This window comes from Rhyacophila brunnea, unplaced genomic scaffold (assembly GCF_057557595.1).
Source record: "Rhyacophila brunnea isolate RB1 unplaced genomic scaffold, BYU_Rbru_1.0 scaffold_18, whole genome shotgun sequence".
Taxonomy (NCBI): Eukaryota; Metazoa; Arthropoda; class Insecta; order Trichoptera; family Rhyacophilidae; genus Rhyacophila; species Rhyacophila brunnea.
In genome coordinates this window covers 1,960,244-1,979,301 of record NW_028232837.1, presented here as the reverse complement: position 1 = coordinate 1,979,301, position 19,058 = coordinate 1,960,244, and the positions used below count along the sequence as shown (strand labels likewise).

The window sequence follows — 19,058 nt, the reverse complement described above, 5'->3', positions numbered from 1 at the left end:
ACTATCGGTAGGTATGCTAGTTTAAATTTTCCGACCGACGTCAGCGCATCTATTCTATACACAAGACTGCTTTTCGGCCTCTACGGCAGCTACCTAGGGTAGGTTTGTATCGAAGTAGGTATTAGCACTTATTGTAACAATTACAATAAATTAGTTGTAATTGTTACAATAAGTGCTATGTTTGAACAGCACCTCTCTTAGATGTGTTAACTTTAGAGCGAGAGTCAGTTTTTACTGTTTAGATGGATAACTTATTATAACAATTATAATATCTCAATACCTACATACATATTATGATATTAGCGGTCAATAACTGCTTTGTGTATAGAATAGACCCACAGGGATACAAAGAAAAAATCAGATAACATCAGAGTTAAAAATATATTTAATATATTATCATAACAGCGAGTCTTTATTGCACACTTTGCTTAACAGTATTAGCATCAAAAATGTTATTAATAAGACTTAAATTAAAACCAATATTGTGCAATCAATAATAATAATCAGAAGTTTCATTGAATTGTGAAGGATGTCCTTTTGTGCTAATCATTGCAAATTTCTCCGTCTCCGATATGCTTTTGGATCCAGTCAATAAAATACGATACGGATGTGTAAACTCCTGAAAAAAAAAACAAAAACCGGTTTAAATACATAAGAAAATGCGTAATATATTGAAACAGTCGCTACATACCAGTGGCGAAGGGTACCGCTCCTTTCACATTATACGGTTTTGACCGTACGGCAAAAAATCGAGCGGCGACATTCTTTTAGTGGCGTGAAGAAGACCATGGCCCTTTTCACATTACACGGCGATGGTTAAAAACCGAAACGGCGCCGTATAGCAGCCGTCCATTGCACTGTCTTCACGGCGCTCGGACGGCCACCGATTACTCAGTGGTGTACGTGACCTAATGCACGCTTTCAGATTAGGCGGTTTTAAATCGTACGGTCAGTCGATTTATTCACCCAATCACACTCAACCACAAACGGAGCTTGTGACGGAAAAAAACCGTGCATAAACCGTATAGTGTGAAAAGACTGTGAACTTGTTGCCGATTCGGATTTTTTCCATACCCTTAATACTTAAAACCGTATAGTGTGGAATAAGGGGTTAACTGTTAAGGCAAAGTCTCTACCTAGCGGAAAATACGAAGCTTGCAATTTGAAACATTTTTTTTTGATAATTTACAATTTAAACTGTATTAATTAATAAATATGTATCTGAAAATTAAAAAGTGATAGGTATATTTTTTTTATTTTAAGTCAAAGATAAACATATCTTAAAATTATAAAAATGTTATAAAACCTGAATTTGTTTAAAGGATCCAATCTTATTATTACATATTATTTATGGTAATATTTATTATTAAAATTTAGTTTATTAAGTTTTCTATAATGTCAGAGTGACAGTGCATCAGACCACGGAGCCATCATCAACATCAAAAAAGGTCAGTGTCTGGCATACTGTCTAAACCCTCCCCCCTAGATCCGTAATGTACCATCACCTTCAAAATTATACAGTCAACTGCTAAAAGCGCCACCACATAATATTATGTAATAATAACTTACCTGGATACTTCGGATTAGCGCATCCAATGCCCCAAGATACGATTCCTAAAAAAAATATGAAAAATAATATTATTTACAACATTATTAAATAATCTCACAAGTTTATTTCGAGCTCTGTATAAATATGAAGTCACTCGCGCGTAACTCGCATGTAGGACGCGAGAAGAAAAATAATGAAATCTCAAAATATCTCTATGGTCAAATCTTGTAAAAATATAGTGTGAAATCAATTTCTGCTGTACTTTCCATACTACCTACATACGTACTCTACCGTATCAATGGATTGTAGAAGATTTATTCGTAGAAATAGTACATAAGATTTACAATATGTATTGACACCTCTATGCTTTAGCCGTTGGCGCATCTATTCTATACACAAGACTACTATATAGGCAGCTATCGATCATTTTTTGTATTTCGATACTAGCGATATTAGCACTTATTGTAACAAATATAATAAGTTTGAATTTATTGATGCACAGGACGAACCAGTCAATCATCCAGACACTGCAGATAAGGGAATCCAATCCCGGGATCCCGGACAATTTTCGATACCTATGAATCCCGGGAATAGTAAAAATAATCCCGAGACCTTCGGGATTGATTTTTCTATCAATCACAATCAATTAGTATGTGTACAAAATTATGTTAATGAAGTGTATATACATGCACATGTCACAGGGGGAATCGCCGGATGCTCACTGATAATAAATAACATTTGTTTGTTGTCATACGCAATCGTAAGAACATCAGAAGAATAATAAATTTGTTTATTTAACCAGCTAGACGCCACTGACGTTCTGGCACGCGAACGGCGTCTAACCGCCAGTGCCACGGACGTGCAGGCAGGCACTTGTTTCTACGACGAATTTTATTAACGTATCTTTTCTTAAAAATCTTTTACATTATATTACAATATTATTTACTACATTAAACCCATGTATTTCCAAGATTTAACGTACTGAATGTTAACATTAAATGTCTTAACTTAAATAGTATAAATTATACTAGACATTTTTGACCAATTTTATCAATGTTATTTGTATAAATAAAAAAATAATATTAACTATCGAAAAAAATGCCAATCCCGGGATCAAAATTTTGGCTCGGGATTGGATTCCCTATAAAGGAACGGCTCTCGACAATTATGTTTGACACGCATTCTGCAGTTGTTTCGGTTATGATCGAGAGGGGTGGAAACAATAATAAGTATGACTGAAAAAGTCCAACAAGTCCAGTGAAAAACTATTTATGTCGAATTTTAACAGCCTAAGAACTGGGCGACTCTGGTCTCGAGACCAGTCGCCGAGATCAGACCGATGTATGCTTGCTTGCGCGACTACTGGGCGACCAGGTGTGGCATGGTCCATATAACTGCATACATCGGTCTGGTCTCGGCGACTTGTCTCGAGACCAGAGTCGCCCGGTGTGGCCCGGCTCTAACCCCTCGCCACCGGGTTATATTAGGTATCGAAAATGTTGACTTACCAATTTGTTGAAATTTTCCAGGGAATAATTCATAAACCAGTGGGCCGCCGCTGTCACCCTGTAGTAAAATAATATTATTAACTGATATTTTTGTCAATCGTTTCTGTTGTAACGGTAAAGTTAGTTTAAAAGCGAAGCTACTTTTTTGTTTCTTCTAGATAACTACAGTCAAACTTGGTTATTACGATCACGGAAATAGCGAGATCTCGGATGTAATTAGGTAATATTAGTTGACTTTGTTTCTACATACATTTATTTACTTTTATAACGAGCTACTTCTCGGGTATACCGAGCAAAACTGTTAATCTGTCGATCGTTTAAAAACAACATTTTCGACCCTAAGCAATAAAATCCGACCGGGCAGTTAATTAAACCGATGCCACCTGGATCGGATTACGTTTATGACACTAGTTAAGTGTCTAAGTACTTCATTGGTAATAAGTTTTCGCCGACAATAATGAAAAAGTATCCACGCATATGGTTGAAATTGCATGTAAAAAATTAAAGCTTTGTGAAGTCAGTAGGTACCTACCATCGCCGGCGGCTCAGCACTTCATTACACTAAACAACTTCTTTTGTAGTTTATAAATGCCATGCTTGTTTCGGGGATTTTTACGATGGTTTTCAGATTTTTTATGTTCTGTGCTTAAGTAGAACGTGGCGCGAAAAATGTTATAGGTAAAACGAAATGATGAGTAATGCTTATAACGAGCAAATTCAGTCGGTCCCATCTTCCTCGTAATAACCAAGTTCGACTTATATTTTCATCAGCAACACGAGAGCTAAAGTGACTTCTAATTGAATTACTGAGAATAGAATTATTGGTATAAATTAACAACCCAATTTCGCCGGATTTGTTTTCTGAACAAACGACAGCACATAAATATTCTACCTGCGACTACAGCGACTTTCTGTTATCGCCGAGATCTTGATGTGGACAGTAGTTTAATAATAATTATTCACATTGAAAGTAATTTTGACGATCGTGTAATACGGGCTGTTCCTTTCTTAGTCGCTCTTGTACTGGCCGAAACAACTGAACATCAAAAAATTAACGTTTATGATGTCGGACTATAGTCATCGATAGATTAGAATTACCACTAAAAGCAGCAATATGCAGGACACGTAACAAGAAACATTTAAGTTAATGGCCCCACTAATAATCACAAATGCCCCACACCACACCCGGTCTATATTGGGCGTATCACAAGATCTTACTTTTGGTGTGAAGCATCAGTATTTTTTTATGATTATGAATGCCTCAAAATCAGTTACACAAGACTGATGTCACCATGAACTCAAGTGTGCTTTAAATGAATTTACATGACTTAAGAGTGCTCATGGGAGAGAGGGCCACGTAGACGTAAAATTGTTCGATGTGTCCAACATCTGGTTCGACCGATGTGAGCAGTTTTTCCCTTTTCTTACACATTTTAGAACATTCCCAGAGGATATTGGTTTGCATCCTGCATTTCTCAGTTACATTGACATGTTGAACGGGTAACAAGCCCGAGGCCATAGATTGTAAAGCCATAAAAGTCACCATGTCTATTTTATGCAAGGTCTAAAATGTCAAGAAACAAGAATTACTAGCAGATGCAGTTAATCGAATTTATTTTGTATATCATGATAGCATGTCAATTAGGCTTGCAACACACGACAACCACTTGTCCTAACGACTGGTTTTATGCGCAGGCTTGATATTCATTGCGTGGATTGCCTGAGTATGGAGAATGCACGCGAGAAAATGCGACAAAAACATCGAGGTGCAATAGGGTGTATCGAGTAATCCATTCTACCATCCCCACAGTTGGTGCCCTGGTTTGTAGAGTCTCATTTCGAGAGAAATGAGCTTAAGCTGATACTGAGTCACACAATGGGTAAAAGATTTGATGTCCTCATGGGAAGAGCGATTCACAGCTCTGCGATGATTGTGATGTTTTAGACGACATTATACATATAGCTGTACAATGCCCTAAATATTAAGGCGATACTTCAGTGAAACGGCAAATAATTTTCAACTATAGGCGCGACGAAATTTTGGACACGCTGGCAGTCTGAGAGCGAACGTCGAGGTGTCAATACCTAATTTTGTTTCGTGATGGTGACGGGGGTATTAATTCTTAAATCGTGTAAAGATGACTAAAAACGTTACCCATTTACTTTAAAAAGAAAACATGTCAATGAATATATTATTACTGTTACTAATAGAACATGGTGTGTAAAATTCCCACCTCCGCTCCCGTTATGTATATGCAGCCACGTCATACGCGGCCGGCTAATATAACCCATAGGGCTTGCGCAGACAGAGCGCGGTCAGGCGGTCTGCGTTCCGCGTTCGGAGTTCGGCGTTCTTTGTACTGTATGGACTTCATACTGTATGGGTACACAGCCGGCGGTCAGACCGCGCCGGTCAATTGGAACGCTAGAGTTCTGGAGTTCTATGCCCGGAATTACAAAGAACGCCGTACCTCCCGTCCAGTCCCGTCATAGGAATTTGAGCAGTCACACAACATAGAGCGAAACCACACGAGGGAGTGAGTACGCAACAGCGGTGCTTTCTCACTTCCACTCGCAGTCGGAATATAGTGGTCTCGCATTATGCAGCGCTTGTGTCAGTACAACGTTTGTAAACAAATGGAACGCTTATTGTTGACCGCCACCTGTCTGCTGTCCCTGAACGTTAGCGGTCAACGGTCGGTTGAACGCAGAACTCCGACCGCTCTCTGTCTGCGCAAGCCCTTACGTGTGCCAGATCAAAGAATTTGAGCCCTCATTTTGTCCCGAGCAGAGCCACACGGGACTGGTGACGCAACCTTGCACCGAAGTGCGAATGCATGATGTTAATTTATATGGCAACTATCAGAGTGACTTTAATTTGAAGAGTCGCAAGGGGAGTCGAGAGTGTCCCGGCCCCCGTACGCTCTGGCGAATTTAGTAAAGGCCGCAAAATTTACTAATAGAACAATAAATAGAACATTAAATGGACGCATGTTGGATTTATATGACAAATTATATTTCGGTCGACATGCGTCATTTGCACCCGCGACCCGCAATCCGCGCATCGCCTAGCCACGATCTTTTTAGAGCATGCCTCAACAGATTATTGAGGTATAGCCTTAACGACATAGTACAGTTGCGAATTGCGGATATCTTTGAGAATGTCGATGAATTGAAACGTGCCCTGGCGGTGGGTAAGACGGAAGAGCCTGGCAAAATTATTGTAAAGTTCTTTAACAGAATTGGAGTGGGGACCTAATCAACGGAACTTCTAGAAGAGAAGAGAAGAGGCGATATGACAACGAGTCGCAGTCAAAGCCTCGGTAAAATCATAAAAAGGTGTATCGATTATGGGAGATCTGTAGTATCGCCTGTCTCTTGTCGTCTATCTCTGTTACCAGGTCCGAATGGCAAGCTAGTAAATAACAAATCTTAATAATAGATTTATATTTTAAGAAGGGCTGTGACATGGATCATGGTGTGTAAAATTCCCACCTCCGTTCCCGTTATGTATATGCAGCCACGTCATACGCGGCCGGCTAACATAACCCTTACGTGTGCCAGATCAAAGAATTTAAGCCCTCATGTTGTCCCGAGCAGAGCCGCACGGGACTGGTGATGCAACCTTGCACCGAAGTGCGAATGCATGATGTTAATTTATATGGCAACTATCAGAGTGACTTTAATTTGAAGAGTCGCAAGGGGAGTCGAGAGAGTCCCGCCCCCCGTACGCTCTGGCGAATTTAGTAAAGGCCGCAAAATTGGCCTCGGTTGCCACCATGTCCGCGTGTCCTATTGGGCCCGAATGAGGTCGGACCCGGGCAAACAACTCCGCTCGTTCGGGGCCCTTAAGTGGACAGTCCCACAGGATGTGACATGGATCAGTAAACATACATAAACGCCTGGAAAAAACCTGGACAAACCTGGATACATAAACTTATGATCATAAAAATAAAGGCTAGGTACCTGGCATCCATCCTTTCCTTGGGAAAAGGCACATATCATGTGTGGCTTCATGTTGCGTCTCATTTGAGAAGATCTCGAACAATTCTCGTTTGAGATGATCTTTAACCTTACCTATAATAAAACCATTTAAGATTACAGATGGTATTGGCAATAATATAAGTGGACTGTAATTTATGGTAGTTCTTTGAGTAGGGTCGTGTTCGAAAATTTGTACGTATGCAGTTCGCCGTATCACACTTCACCGTGAAATGTTGTATCAGAATATATCGTCACTGTTCTGGCAGAAGACACTAATTCGAAAAAATGACATATTGAGTTAGTTATACCAAAATGTTCCTTATTTCAAACTTTACCGTCTGGAAACTTTCTTAATAAATAAACAGTCTTTATTTTAAAGTCATCCTTTTTACGATTACTTAATAAACTTACATGATAGACCATTTCAAACATTTTAACAACTTCAAAGTCAAATTACTCAAAACTAGTATTCTCCAGTTAGTGTGTTCTGCCAGAACAGAGACGATATGGTCGTGTATTAAAGATCGTCCAACCACTTTGGGTCGTATAGTAATAGTACCTACTGAGATAAAATTATAACATACGGTTCTTGTCGGTTTACAAGAAGCCAGCGGCAAATTTTGAAAATAGCCGATATACTGGATTATTTATTAGGTTATGTTAGGTTAGGTTTTCCTTCATGAATTTTGCCAAAATCGGCTATGAAAATTGGCGCGGTTCCCGTCTGACTTCCTGTAAACCTACTTGTACCTAGAACACTTACAAAATATACAATAAAACTTACCGAAATACAAGGGAATGATAATAGAAAATAGGTATTACATAAATTAGAAATACAAAATATCAAATCGAACAATTTTCAAACCATCATCATATTCAATACCTGACAACCTGTATTTTTTTCATCTCGGCGAACTGTGCTACGGTGAAATGTAATGGATACGTACAATTATTTACATGTAACCGGGTAGGGTAACGCATATACCTACAGCGCGGTCACCCCTTGGGTCTTGTTTATGGCTTTGTAATTGAATTAATGTTTTATGGTTTAATTCTTTATTGTTGTTAATTTTGCGGTCTGATCTGCACTAGTTTGAATGGCCAAGGAGATACATGACTTAAGATTATTTGGATGGGGCATTACAGGAAATTGCCTGAAACATAATTAAATTTAATATGTATGATCTGTTATATTACTATAGAATTGAAATATTTATAGAGAGTTATCATAACAGTTCAGTATGGTTGCATAATATAGTTTATATTATCAGAGTATAAATACGTGTATTAATTAAGGCGCTAAGTACCAAAACAATAAAAACTGACATTTTTATAGAAAAATGTTCTACGTACCAACATAACGTCAACTACGGTCTAAGTGCCTCAAGCAAGTCAAAAAATACAGCAAAATATTTAAATCTGGCGACGTTGTAAGTCCGTTGGCGTGTTTTATTTATAACGGTGTAAGTACCACTGCAGTGATCAACGGCATTCAATATAACATGGCTGACGACGGTGTGTTGACACTCGCGAGTTCTTAATTCCTATAATTATGGAAGCTGCCGCGATTGTTTCACACAGTGAAGTCACATTTTTCAAAATGTCTGCTTCGTCCAATTTTACTGCAATGACTCATTATTTTGTAACCACAGGCAATACTACTTTTTGGTACTTAGCACTTTAATTAACACACGTATTCACTGGTATTAGATTAATTAATTAATAAAAAAAATATACAAACATGTCGTAAAACGTCTGAAGGGGGTCCATCTTCAAATAATCGACCCCATCCTGCTAATATGGCAAGCCTTCCTGCGAGTTTCTTTACTAAAAAAAAGTATTATAAAATATTTCACACAGACAAAACGGTATTTCACAGTTATCAAAGACATGTAAATCCTATCTAGACAGGCGGCTCTCGTGGTGCAGTGGGTAAGGCGCTGGCCTTCCACCCGAGAGTTCTGGGTTCGATTCCCGGTCACGACAAAAATATTTATGTGTTTTTCTCAAAGCCTGGGTGTTTGTGATTGTTCAATTACTAACAAACCACCTTGTACGAAAAAGCAAGGACATGGTTATTAATAATTCTAAAAAAAAAAAAAAATCCTATCTAGAGAATTTTTTTGATATATTGGGTGTGTAATTACTTTATCAGAAATGTGAAATGTAGTTCGACGTTGGATCTGTCTCGTCTATGCTTCAAGAGAGTCTCAAACTTGTCTGCACGTTCGATTGGATTACAAGTTCCTGGAAGATCGTTAAATTCTATCTACAGCAGCAATTTCCAAACTGGGAGGCGCACCTCCCTGGGGAGCCGCAGACTATTGCAAAGGGAGGCGCGAACAGGATGATTAACTACTGTAGAAAAGTAAACATTTATTGAAATATCATGCAATACTTCGTTGAAACAACAATTTCAGAGTTTTCACTCTTTTCACCTGGTCAGTTTTGGTTGAATCGAAGTGAAGAATGCAATATTTTGTCAAGCAAAGCAATGCACTTACTGTTCCCATTCATAACATCATATTTATGCAAAACGGGATTTTCTGCATTTTTTTCCGACGATGTCCAATCCTAATGGGATCATATGGGCCTCCACAGAGTAGAGGTTTGTATTAACAGATTTTGTTTTTTTACGAGAAATGGATGTCAGCCATTTGCTCAACCTATTAGGTCCATACCCTGACTCACACACAAATTGAAAAATAATATGTGTACTTGCCAGACCCAGGATTCGAACCTGGGACCCACGGCGTGATAGTCCAACGCTTAAGCCGTGCGGCCACCGTGGATGCATTAGCTGCAATGAAATCTAAATATCGAGCCCGTTAAGTAGAAGATAAAGAGCTACAAGTAGCACTCTCCTCAATGACACCTAGATGACGTAATAAACTTTGTGCTAATAAACAAGCATATCCATCATATTAAAAACTAATTAATTTAAATATGAATATATACCACATAATAAAACGTTGGTTTTATTCTGTTAAAAACGTTTTTTTTTATTGTTTGTATGGATACATTTTTTGCCATTTTAAAATGGGTCTGTAGGTATTAATTTTTAAATAAAGGGTCGGGAAGGCGCCAAAATTAGATTTTTTTTAAAGGGGGGTGTAATAACATAGAGTTAGGAGATCAATGATCTACAGGAAATTTGCGGCGGAGCTAACGGATGCTGGATGATCAGCGAGGTATTTCGTATGAAAAACAGAATCCACGTCTTCCCATTTTAAATACTTCATTCGATATAATTCAGTAAATAAACAAGTCAAATGTTCTTAAATGTATCATACAATCGATTAACCCTTTCTGGGAATAATCATCAATCCAATTCTATACGGTTATAGTAAATCTAGGTTAATTATTTACCAGAATATAAAATTTCATTGAGCATTGCTCATTGAACACATTTACTTCGAAGGGTTTAAAATAAAATTGACAACTTGTGTGAAAATTTCAGACGCAATTATATTAGAACACGGTTTATTTAGCTGCTTTCGTATATAGCTATGGTATCGATATAGTAATGGAGCTTCGCCCCCTGACCGCTATATCTCAAAAAGTAGATCGATGTCAATATTTTATAAAACATTAAAGTTCTGATCAAATTGAGGTGCATATCGCCTACTATCACGTGACGTCATAGTAAGCTGCCGCTGCGGGAAAAAAATGTATAATGTCGTTTTTCTTGGTGTTTAAAATGTTATCAGACTGATGCTCCCATCCCGTAGTACATTTTGAACCTTTAAAATTTTAAACTAACATTGTCAGTTGGTAAAATCTGCCGAAATCACCAGAACAACAATGAGGTCACCTCACGCTGAACTGCACTGCATGACTCAATGAACGTTTTTATCATCTTCTACATACCTACAGTCATTTTTTCGACTTATGTCAAAATCAGGTTTTTTTGTTTTTATCGATTGGCTCTACGTATTTTCTATAAGAATGTTGTCTAATATCTATGGTCTGCATGTTGGGTTCTGTTCAAAATATTATCTATGGTAGCAATTAATTTTACGTATGCACACGTAGGAACTGTGAAAATTAATTGAAATTAGCATGAATAATTAATAATAATTCAAATTACTAATACGTCATTATAATTGGCACTCTTCATCAGTGTCATTATTCAGTGAATTTACAGAGATATCGTTCAAAATATTCTGCAAAATGACGAAACCATAGACTAAATCTGTCGCCGCGATAGCGTGACAGTAGGCGACATGCAGGTCAATTTGATTACAACTTAATTCTATCAACTCACTCACGAATCTATTAGTGAAGGTTTCACATCAATATTTTTATGGAGACCCAATGTTTGGAGTACCTACGGTTAATAGATAATAAATATATCTGGTAGATCGATAAGATATCATAAAGGCCGGCTTTTAAATTGTACCTATTGATACCAAATACAACCCCTCGCGAAGAGACGTCGCCAATCCCAAATCAGAAACCTTACATAAAACAACGACTACCATCCCGTAAAATCACTATATGCCCCGCAAGTTTGCAACCCCCGATAAATATTATAAAATAAATATTTCGCAAATGAACATGAAGTTTCTCAGCGTCTCCTGACACAAAAAAAAACTACCACCTGTTTGCCCTTCTCGGTAAAAATACATCCGACCCCGATGGAGAAAGCATTCAACTTATCGTTGAAGTCACCGAGGCGATCGCAGTTTACATTTGTCCGAAATTTAGGAAGTACCCCCACCAGCCCCTCTCCCGCATCTTACGAGCGGGAAGATGCTTCTTAAATCAGTCAGTCATAAATTCACCCCGGTGGTAGAAAGATAATCCCGAAGCTGGTAGGCACCACGCAAGTATCCGCTCCACGCAGCGGATGCACCATCACAAAGTAAATCCCACCCGTCTCGATTTTGTAAATCAGTATATCCCTTGTAGTGTTCCCGTTTTAATAAATAATCGTATAAACCCCTACCACGCAAGAGCGAAATAAATAACCAGTGATCCGTGAAACCTAATACAATGTGAATAACACAAGGTACCTAAATAAATCAATCCAAAAAAATAACGTCAGTGTAGTGCCTAATCTTAGACCTCTTTAAATGTAATTGTAATAAGATCAATGCTTGTCCATGCTTTAGTCTAATAAAATATAATTCTGGGCGGAATTATAAAATAAACATCTGTGTTATTCATTTTTATACTTGTGCCCGTATGCCTCTCTCACTCACCAATACATCGAAGTACTTACCTGAATGAAGGACTCCACAACACACACGTGCGTACTAAAAGGTACGAGGGTGGGTCAATAAGTCCTTAGAAAAGCCGACAGGTGGCGCGACTAGTACTGTAAGCGGTTTGTTTTCATGCAGCGGCACTACCGATTCAGTATGCTGCGAAGTTTCAATCAGATTGGTCGGGTTGTTGTGTGTTTCTCGTACATTTAAAAAAAAATTGCTTGTGGAAAATGGAAAAATGGAAAATGGAGAAAATTGAGTTTAGAGCTGTTATTAAACATTTTAATATAAAAGGGTTAACAGCAAAGGAAATAAAAAATGAGTTGGATTTAGTTCACGGCATATCTGCTCCTTCGCTTGCAACTATTTATAACTGGTTAAATGAATTTAAACGTGGTCGTACATCAACAAAGGATGAAGCACGCTCAGGACGTCCTGTAGAGGTGACTACACCAGAAATGATCAATAAAATCCACGATATGGTGTTAAGTGACCGAAGATTAAAGTTGAGTGAGATAATTGAGGTTACAGGGATCTCAAAAGGTAGCGTCATTTCTATTTTACATGACAAATTGGGCATGAAAAATATTTCTGCAAGATGGGTGCCGCGTTTGCTCACAGTCGACAATAAACGCAATAGGGTGGTGGCCTCTAAAGCCCTGTTGTCGCTCATGCAACGCAATCCGGATGAATTTTTTCGTCGCTTTGTGACTGTAGATGAAACATGGATACACCACTATACTCCCGAGACGAAAGAACAGTCAAAGCAGTGGATTGCGAAGACAAACCATGTCCAAAGAAGGCGAAAACCGTAAAATCAGCTGGTAAGGTTATGGCTACTGTATTTTGGGATGCACGTGAAATTATTTTCGTTGACTATTTGGAAAAAGGAAAAACAATAACAGGGGATTATTATGCATCTTTATTGGACCAGCTAAAAAACGAAATTGAAGAAAAACGGCCTCATTTAAACAGGAAAAAAATCCTCTTTCATCAGGACAATGCCCGTGTTCACACATGTTTACGATCAATGGCTAAAATTGAAGAATTGAAGTTCGAATTGGTCGACCACCCACCGTATTTGCCAGATTTAGCCCCCAGTGACTTTTTCCTTTTCCCAAACTTAAAAAAATGGCTAAGTGGACAACGTTTTTTTTCAAATGAAGAAGTCATCGATCGGACAAATGCTTATTTTGAGGACCTTCCGAAAACTTATTTTTCTGACGGTTTAAAAAAAATTGAGAAACGTCTAACCAAGTGTATTGAGCTCCAAGGAGATTATGTTGAGAAATAAAAAAAAATACAAAAATAAAAACTGTTTTAATGCTTTTTTCTAAGGAATTATTGACCCACCCTCGTATTATTATAAGAAAACATTTAATTATTATATTAACTTACCTGGTGGCGGTAGACATACTGGCAGAAACTTATCAGTAAATTTGATTGGTTTTTCCATTGTCAAAATGGCGATGTCGAACTCATCCCTGACTTCATTAGAGTCGAAGTTCTCGTGGATTACCACATCGATGAAGTTTCTACTAATTACACCTTTGGATTCATCCAGGTCATGCGCTCCAAATACACCCTTCAATCCTGTGTAACTATTCCTAGAAAGGTTTCAACAGAAAGATGTCATCGCTAAACCGAAAACCGTATCACAAAAAATGTCACACAATGTTATGAATAGGGATCGAATTTATATGCTAGCTAGCAGTGGCGAAGATTACATACAAGGCGATTATTTGAAGCCTACCTTCTTAAGAAAAATATTTTTTAATTGCATATTGCCTTATGTATATAATCACTTGATTATAATATATTCTATAAAATAATTTATTTTGCCAACGAGAGAGTATAAATGTATTACACAGATAATTACAAAACAATCTGCAAAGGTTTTAAATAATATACCACAGCGCGTCACCTGTCTTGACGTAAATAAAGTTCGGAGTATGTTTCAAATAACTCTCAATTTTTTTCATATGGACTTTACGTCGTGTAGGTCCGCCCAGTCTATCGAATTGTATGAACTAAGGTAAGCTCCGATCGCAGAGCCTAAAACTAAATAATTAATATTTAGATAATTTAAAAAAAAAATTATATTGTGTTTAATCGAATATTAATAAATATGGACTGCTTTTAAAAATAAAAAGAACTTTTATCTAATGATTTTTGATGTGTATAAATGTTTTGAAAATGCGTAATTTAACGGCCCACGTGCTCCGCGTAGTTCAAAATGGAACTTTTATGGTATTTTTAAAGCATGATCCTGGACATTCCTTAAACGTTGTAGATAATCTCTTTATATAATTTTGCAGCCTTATTATCCTTTATATTTATTTTAAACATCTGATGACTGCATAAAGTATTTTTATTACAAAAAATAGTATTCTTTTAATCCTCTCGCTCTAATGTTTTAGAATATAGTCATATTTTAGTACGTTAAGATTTAGTTTATCTAAAGTTTCTTTTGTTTGTTTTAATTTATAGTCAATATTGTCAATTTATGGCTACGGCCGTATGTTGTAGTTTAACTACTGGGAAATGCCAAAAGAAATAGCGTATTTCAAAAAAATACTGCCTTATTCTTAGGTCAATAATTATTATAAAGCAACCATTATTCATAGAATGTTTATCACAATGGTCAAAGACATAGCTTATAATTAGTATCTTTAGAATTATTTTCAAATGCGTTAATATTGCCCATTTTTTGAATAATAAAATGCCTAATTCTTGTCAAATTTGGGATCACAGGGATTATCAATATAATTTTTTATCGTAAATATTTCACTATAATAATGTCGACATAAATTATACTAATGGTTTTATAAATGCGTTTAAAAATTAATAAACGTAAAAAATCTTAATACCACTGCACATGGACGTGCTGAAATATGACTTTATTATAAAACATTAGAGCGAGAGCTTTAAAAAATACTATTTTATGTAATAAAAATACTTTATGCAGTCATCAAATGTTTAAAATAAATATAAAGGATAATAATATGGCTTCAAAATTATATAAATAGATTATCTACAACGTTTAAGGATTGTCCAGGATCATGCTTTAAAAATACCATAAAAGCTCCATTTTTACCTACGCTGAGCATATCCCCCCGTATGTCGTCAATGAGTTTTTGAAGTTGTCATTAGTGTATACCTATTCATTAGTAGTAATATCGTATTATCTTCTTATTTCTAGTAAGTACACCTGACAAGTGTGTTCTTTTTATCAGATCTCCACAGCCTACCTCTTTCCAAAAGTCACCCTTCGCCAATGCTAGCTAGTGCATGTTTTATCAGGGTGTAAGCACAGTTATGAGAGTTGCATAGAAATCCGTTTTGAGACACGCAGAATCAAAAAATCAAATTTTATTGTGCATATAAATGCATATTTTTGAGACGTTAGAGCATATTATTTGAGACATTAGTGCATATTTCATAAATAGATGCATATTTATGGGCTTTTGCACTTATTTATAAAACATCGTAAATTACCCGACGATAGCTGTGACTGAGACTCATTTTTTTACCCAAAGTATTCGAAAATCTGGAAGAGACATGAGGACTTTGTTAAACAGAGTCACTGGACATGGTGGAAGATGTTAGAAAAATATTGTCTTCCATCCCAGGTGTGATGGGAAACATAAACGAAAAAAATGCCAATATTTTTCATCCAGATTTAAGGTTTAGAGAATCATTGACAAAATTGTTGCTTACATAACTGATCAGGTGTGGATTTTCCAGAAAAAGTGAAAACTCAGGCACCTTTATTTAAATTTTGCCCAATCATCTCTGTGGATATTGAGAGATGGTTTTCCGCATATGAACAAATACAGGCAGATATGCGGAAAAAAATAATGCCAAAACACCTTTTAAAAAATATTTTTTCGGACAAAAAAAAATAGTAAATAGTATTTAGAAACAGTTAAGTGTGTCGTTTTTGTTTTTTTAAAGTTGTGTTTAGTTTATATTTTATTTCTTTTTTAATTATTTGCACTTGTAAAAAATAAATCTTAAAAATACTTTTTGATAATATTTTGATATAATCCTAATATTTTTTTTGTTTAATTTTGTTATTGTATTATAATGATTAAAATTAATAATTCGTGTTTCGATTTTATGAATAATATTAGGTAAAGTGGGTATCTACAATTTTTTTTCCATATAAAACTTAATTTTTAACTGCATATTTTTTCGTTTTTTAAGTGCATATGTGCATGCATATAATCATGATTTTTGTTGCATATAAATCCGCACCCTTGTTATGAATTTAATGCTATAAAGCCTGCTTGAAAACGCTTACCATTTTACGCAATGTCCAGCTGTTAGAACATGTCTGTTGGTAATCAGGGATCCAGAACAATGTATGTAGTTTCTCAATTTGATGGCAACCATCCAGGGGTAGGAATGTGGGGTCGTTTCGTTACCTCCGACAATCCTACCACTCATTCCGTTGTTAGCCAAAGGTTGTACACCACATCCTAAAGAATTATTTATGTCAGTATGAGGAAATCTGATTTTTAATTATTGATTAATTTATTTATAATGAATGTATAATCACCTCAATACTACAACTAGGTAACTTGATTTTCACTATTTTTGAGATAGCTATTGAACATGATTCTACATTTCCTTCTCTACAAAATGATAAACTAGGTAAGTCAGAAGTTAATGGGAACTGTATTATTTTTGTGTTGGAAAATATTACCTAGATAACTTTAAAACCATAAATGCATTAAATAAATATAATAATATTATTTCATAACATTTAACGTTATTTAATTGTTCCCAATTAGACAAGCACAATTTTCCATTTGTATTTTAAATAATAATTATAGCCTAGAATCTAGATGTATATGAATCAAGTAAACTTTAAATTTCATTTTCTCAACAATGACCAAATCGTCTCTGTTCTGGCAGAACACACTAACTGGAGAATACTAGTTTTGAGTAATTTGACTTTGAAGTTGTTAAAATGTTTGAAATGATCTATCATGTGAGTTTATTAAGTAATCGTAAAAAGGATGACTTTAAAATAAAAACTGTTTATTTATTAAGAAGGTTTCCAGATGGTAAAGTTTGAAATAAGGAACATTTTAGTATAACTAACTCAATATGTCATTTTTTCGAATTAGTGTCTTCTGCCAGAGCAGTGACGAAATGAAGCGCCTAGTTTCAAAAGCCCCTAAAATGATTTTAGGTAGTTCTGAGAAAAATGATAAAAAAAAATTCAGGTAGTTTTGAGAAAAGTGAGAAAAAATCATATCTATTAAATCTGTGAACTTTATGTTTTTATTTTTTAATTTTTTACATTCTAAGGAGTATTTTGGCTTTCCATTTTAGGGGTATTTGAAGAGCACACCCAACAATTTTAGCGGGTTTTGAAATTTACCCCAATATTTGATGATACGTATTGACGGTTTTTGGCGTTTTTTTAAGTTCAATCTATGGCCATCATATAGTTAAAAAATATACACCTAAATACGTGTCTAACTCAAAATTTTTCAAAAACCGTTTTTGGGGCTTTTGAAACTAGGCGCTTCAAATCAGAGCAATCTAGTTGTAGTATTGAGGTGACGATATACAGCAGGGGTAGTTGACCTGCTCCCTACCGTCCACTATTGGGCGTTCGAGCTTTCATGGTCGGCGGTAAGGGTTTTAAAAAAAAATTCATTATGTTTTCATAAAATTACCCGTGACAATTTAATTTTAAAACCGCCTGAATATTTCCGAAAAAGGAGACCTTCATTAATTGTTCCTCTCAAAAATTGAGCCAGATATCCAGTATTTAGTTACGCAGGTCCGCAGCGTCAGGGATTTCATTAATAATTTAATTAATTAAATGTAATTTCATCAGACATCACACAAAAAGTATAAATTAAAAGATAGATTTAACTACAGTTACTTGTTTCATAAGGATTCATTCTACCAAGCTTAGCGAAAGTCTGACATAAAGTATTTGGTAAGTAATTATTATTATACGCTTTAACTTGCTGTCACTCTTACTTCCGTACTTTATAAATCACCATTACTGTGGAACCGGTAGGCGGTTAGAAAATTTTACTACTAACAGAGATACAAAAGTGGGCGGTAGGTATGAAAAGGTTGACTACCCCTGATATACAGCATAGGTACTTTGATTTAGATTTTTGAACATTTATAGGGATGTAAACTTACTACAATTTAAAAGTCCAAACGCGCTCTGTAAAATGAAAAAAAACATATTTTTTATTTATTTTAAAATTACACAAAATAATAATCTCATATACTTATACCAAAAACCTTCTGGATATATTATATTTGTGTATAATCATTGTAATCAACTAAGGAGTCGTGGCCCTTTATCAAGGCTCAGAGCAATCGAGCAACTGAGCTTCAAGAACAGATGTTTGCGGCGAATACTGGATGTGCAGTGATATGACTTTAAAGCGCGAAATATATTATGTTGCATGTCGTCTACTTTCAAGTGACGTCACAGTAAGCTGCCGCTACGGGGAAAAGTGTATAATGTCGTTTTTATTGATGTTTTAAATGTTATCAGACTGATGCTCCCATCCCGTAGCACATTTTGAACCTTTAAACGAACATTGTCAGTTAGCAAAATCTGCCGAAATCACCAGAACAACATTGAGGTCACCTCACGTTGAACTGCACTGCATCGACACCTGCATGACTCAATAAGCGTTTTTATTATCTTCTTCATGTCTACATTTTTTCTACACATGTCAAAATCAGGTTTTTTTGTTTTTATGGTTGGCACTATGTATTTTCTATAATAATGTTGTCTTTTATCTATAGTCT

At 36.0% G+C, this 19,058-nt stretch overlaps 1 protein-coding gene across 1 annotated transcript; it reads right to left on the bottom strand.

Moving 5' to 3' along the window:
- Positions 1 to 542: 542 nt before the first annotated feature.
- Positions 543 to 16,706, bottom strand: LOC147073103 (clotting factor G beta subunit-like). The gene is made up of 7 exons (XM_085945605.1): positions 16,561 to 16,706; positions 13,653 to 13,861; positions 11,642 to 11,781; positions 7,024 to 7,134; positions 3,058 to 3,115; positions 1,570 to 1,614; positions 543 to 619 (listed from the first exon to the last, which is right to left on the bottom strand). Exons 1-7 carry the CDS (start codon positions 16,704 to 16,706, stop codon positions 543 to 545), a joined length of 786 nt encoding a protein of 261 aa, XP_085801731.1.
- Positions 16,707 to 19,058: the final 2,352 nt, after the last annotated feature.

Excerpts from the sequence above, each read along its gene's own strand:
- LOC147073103 (XM_085945605.1), bottom strand. The coding sequence starts at position 16,706 with ATGAGTGGTAGGATTGTCGGAGGTAACGAAACGACCCCACATTCCTAC. Across the intron at positions 7,135-11,641 it reads CCGAGAAGGGCAAACAGGTG|GTAAGGTTAAAGATCATCTC; the intron begins GTAGTTTTTTTT and ends GTTTTATTATAG. Across the intron at positions 1,615-3,057 it reads TGGAAAATTTCAACAAATTG|GAATCGTATCTTGGGGCATT; the intron begins GTAAGTCAACAT and ends TATTTTTTTTAG.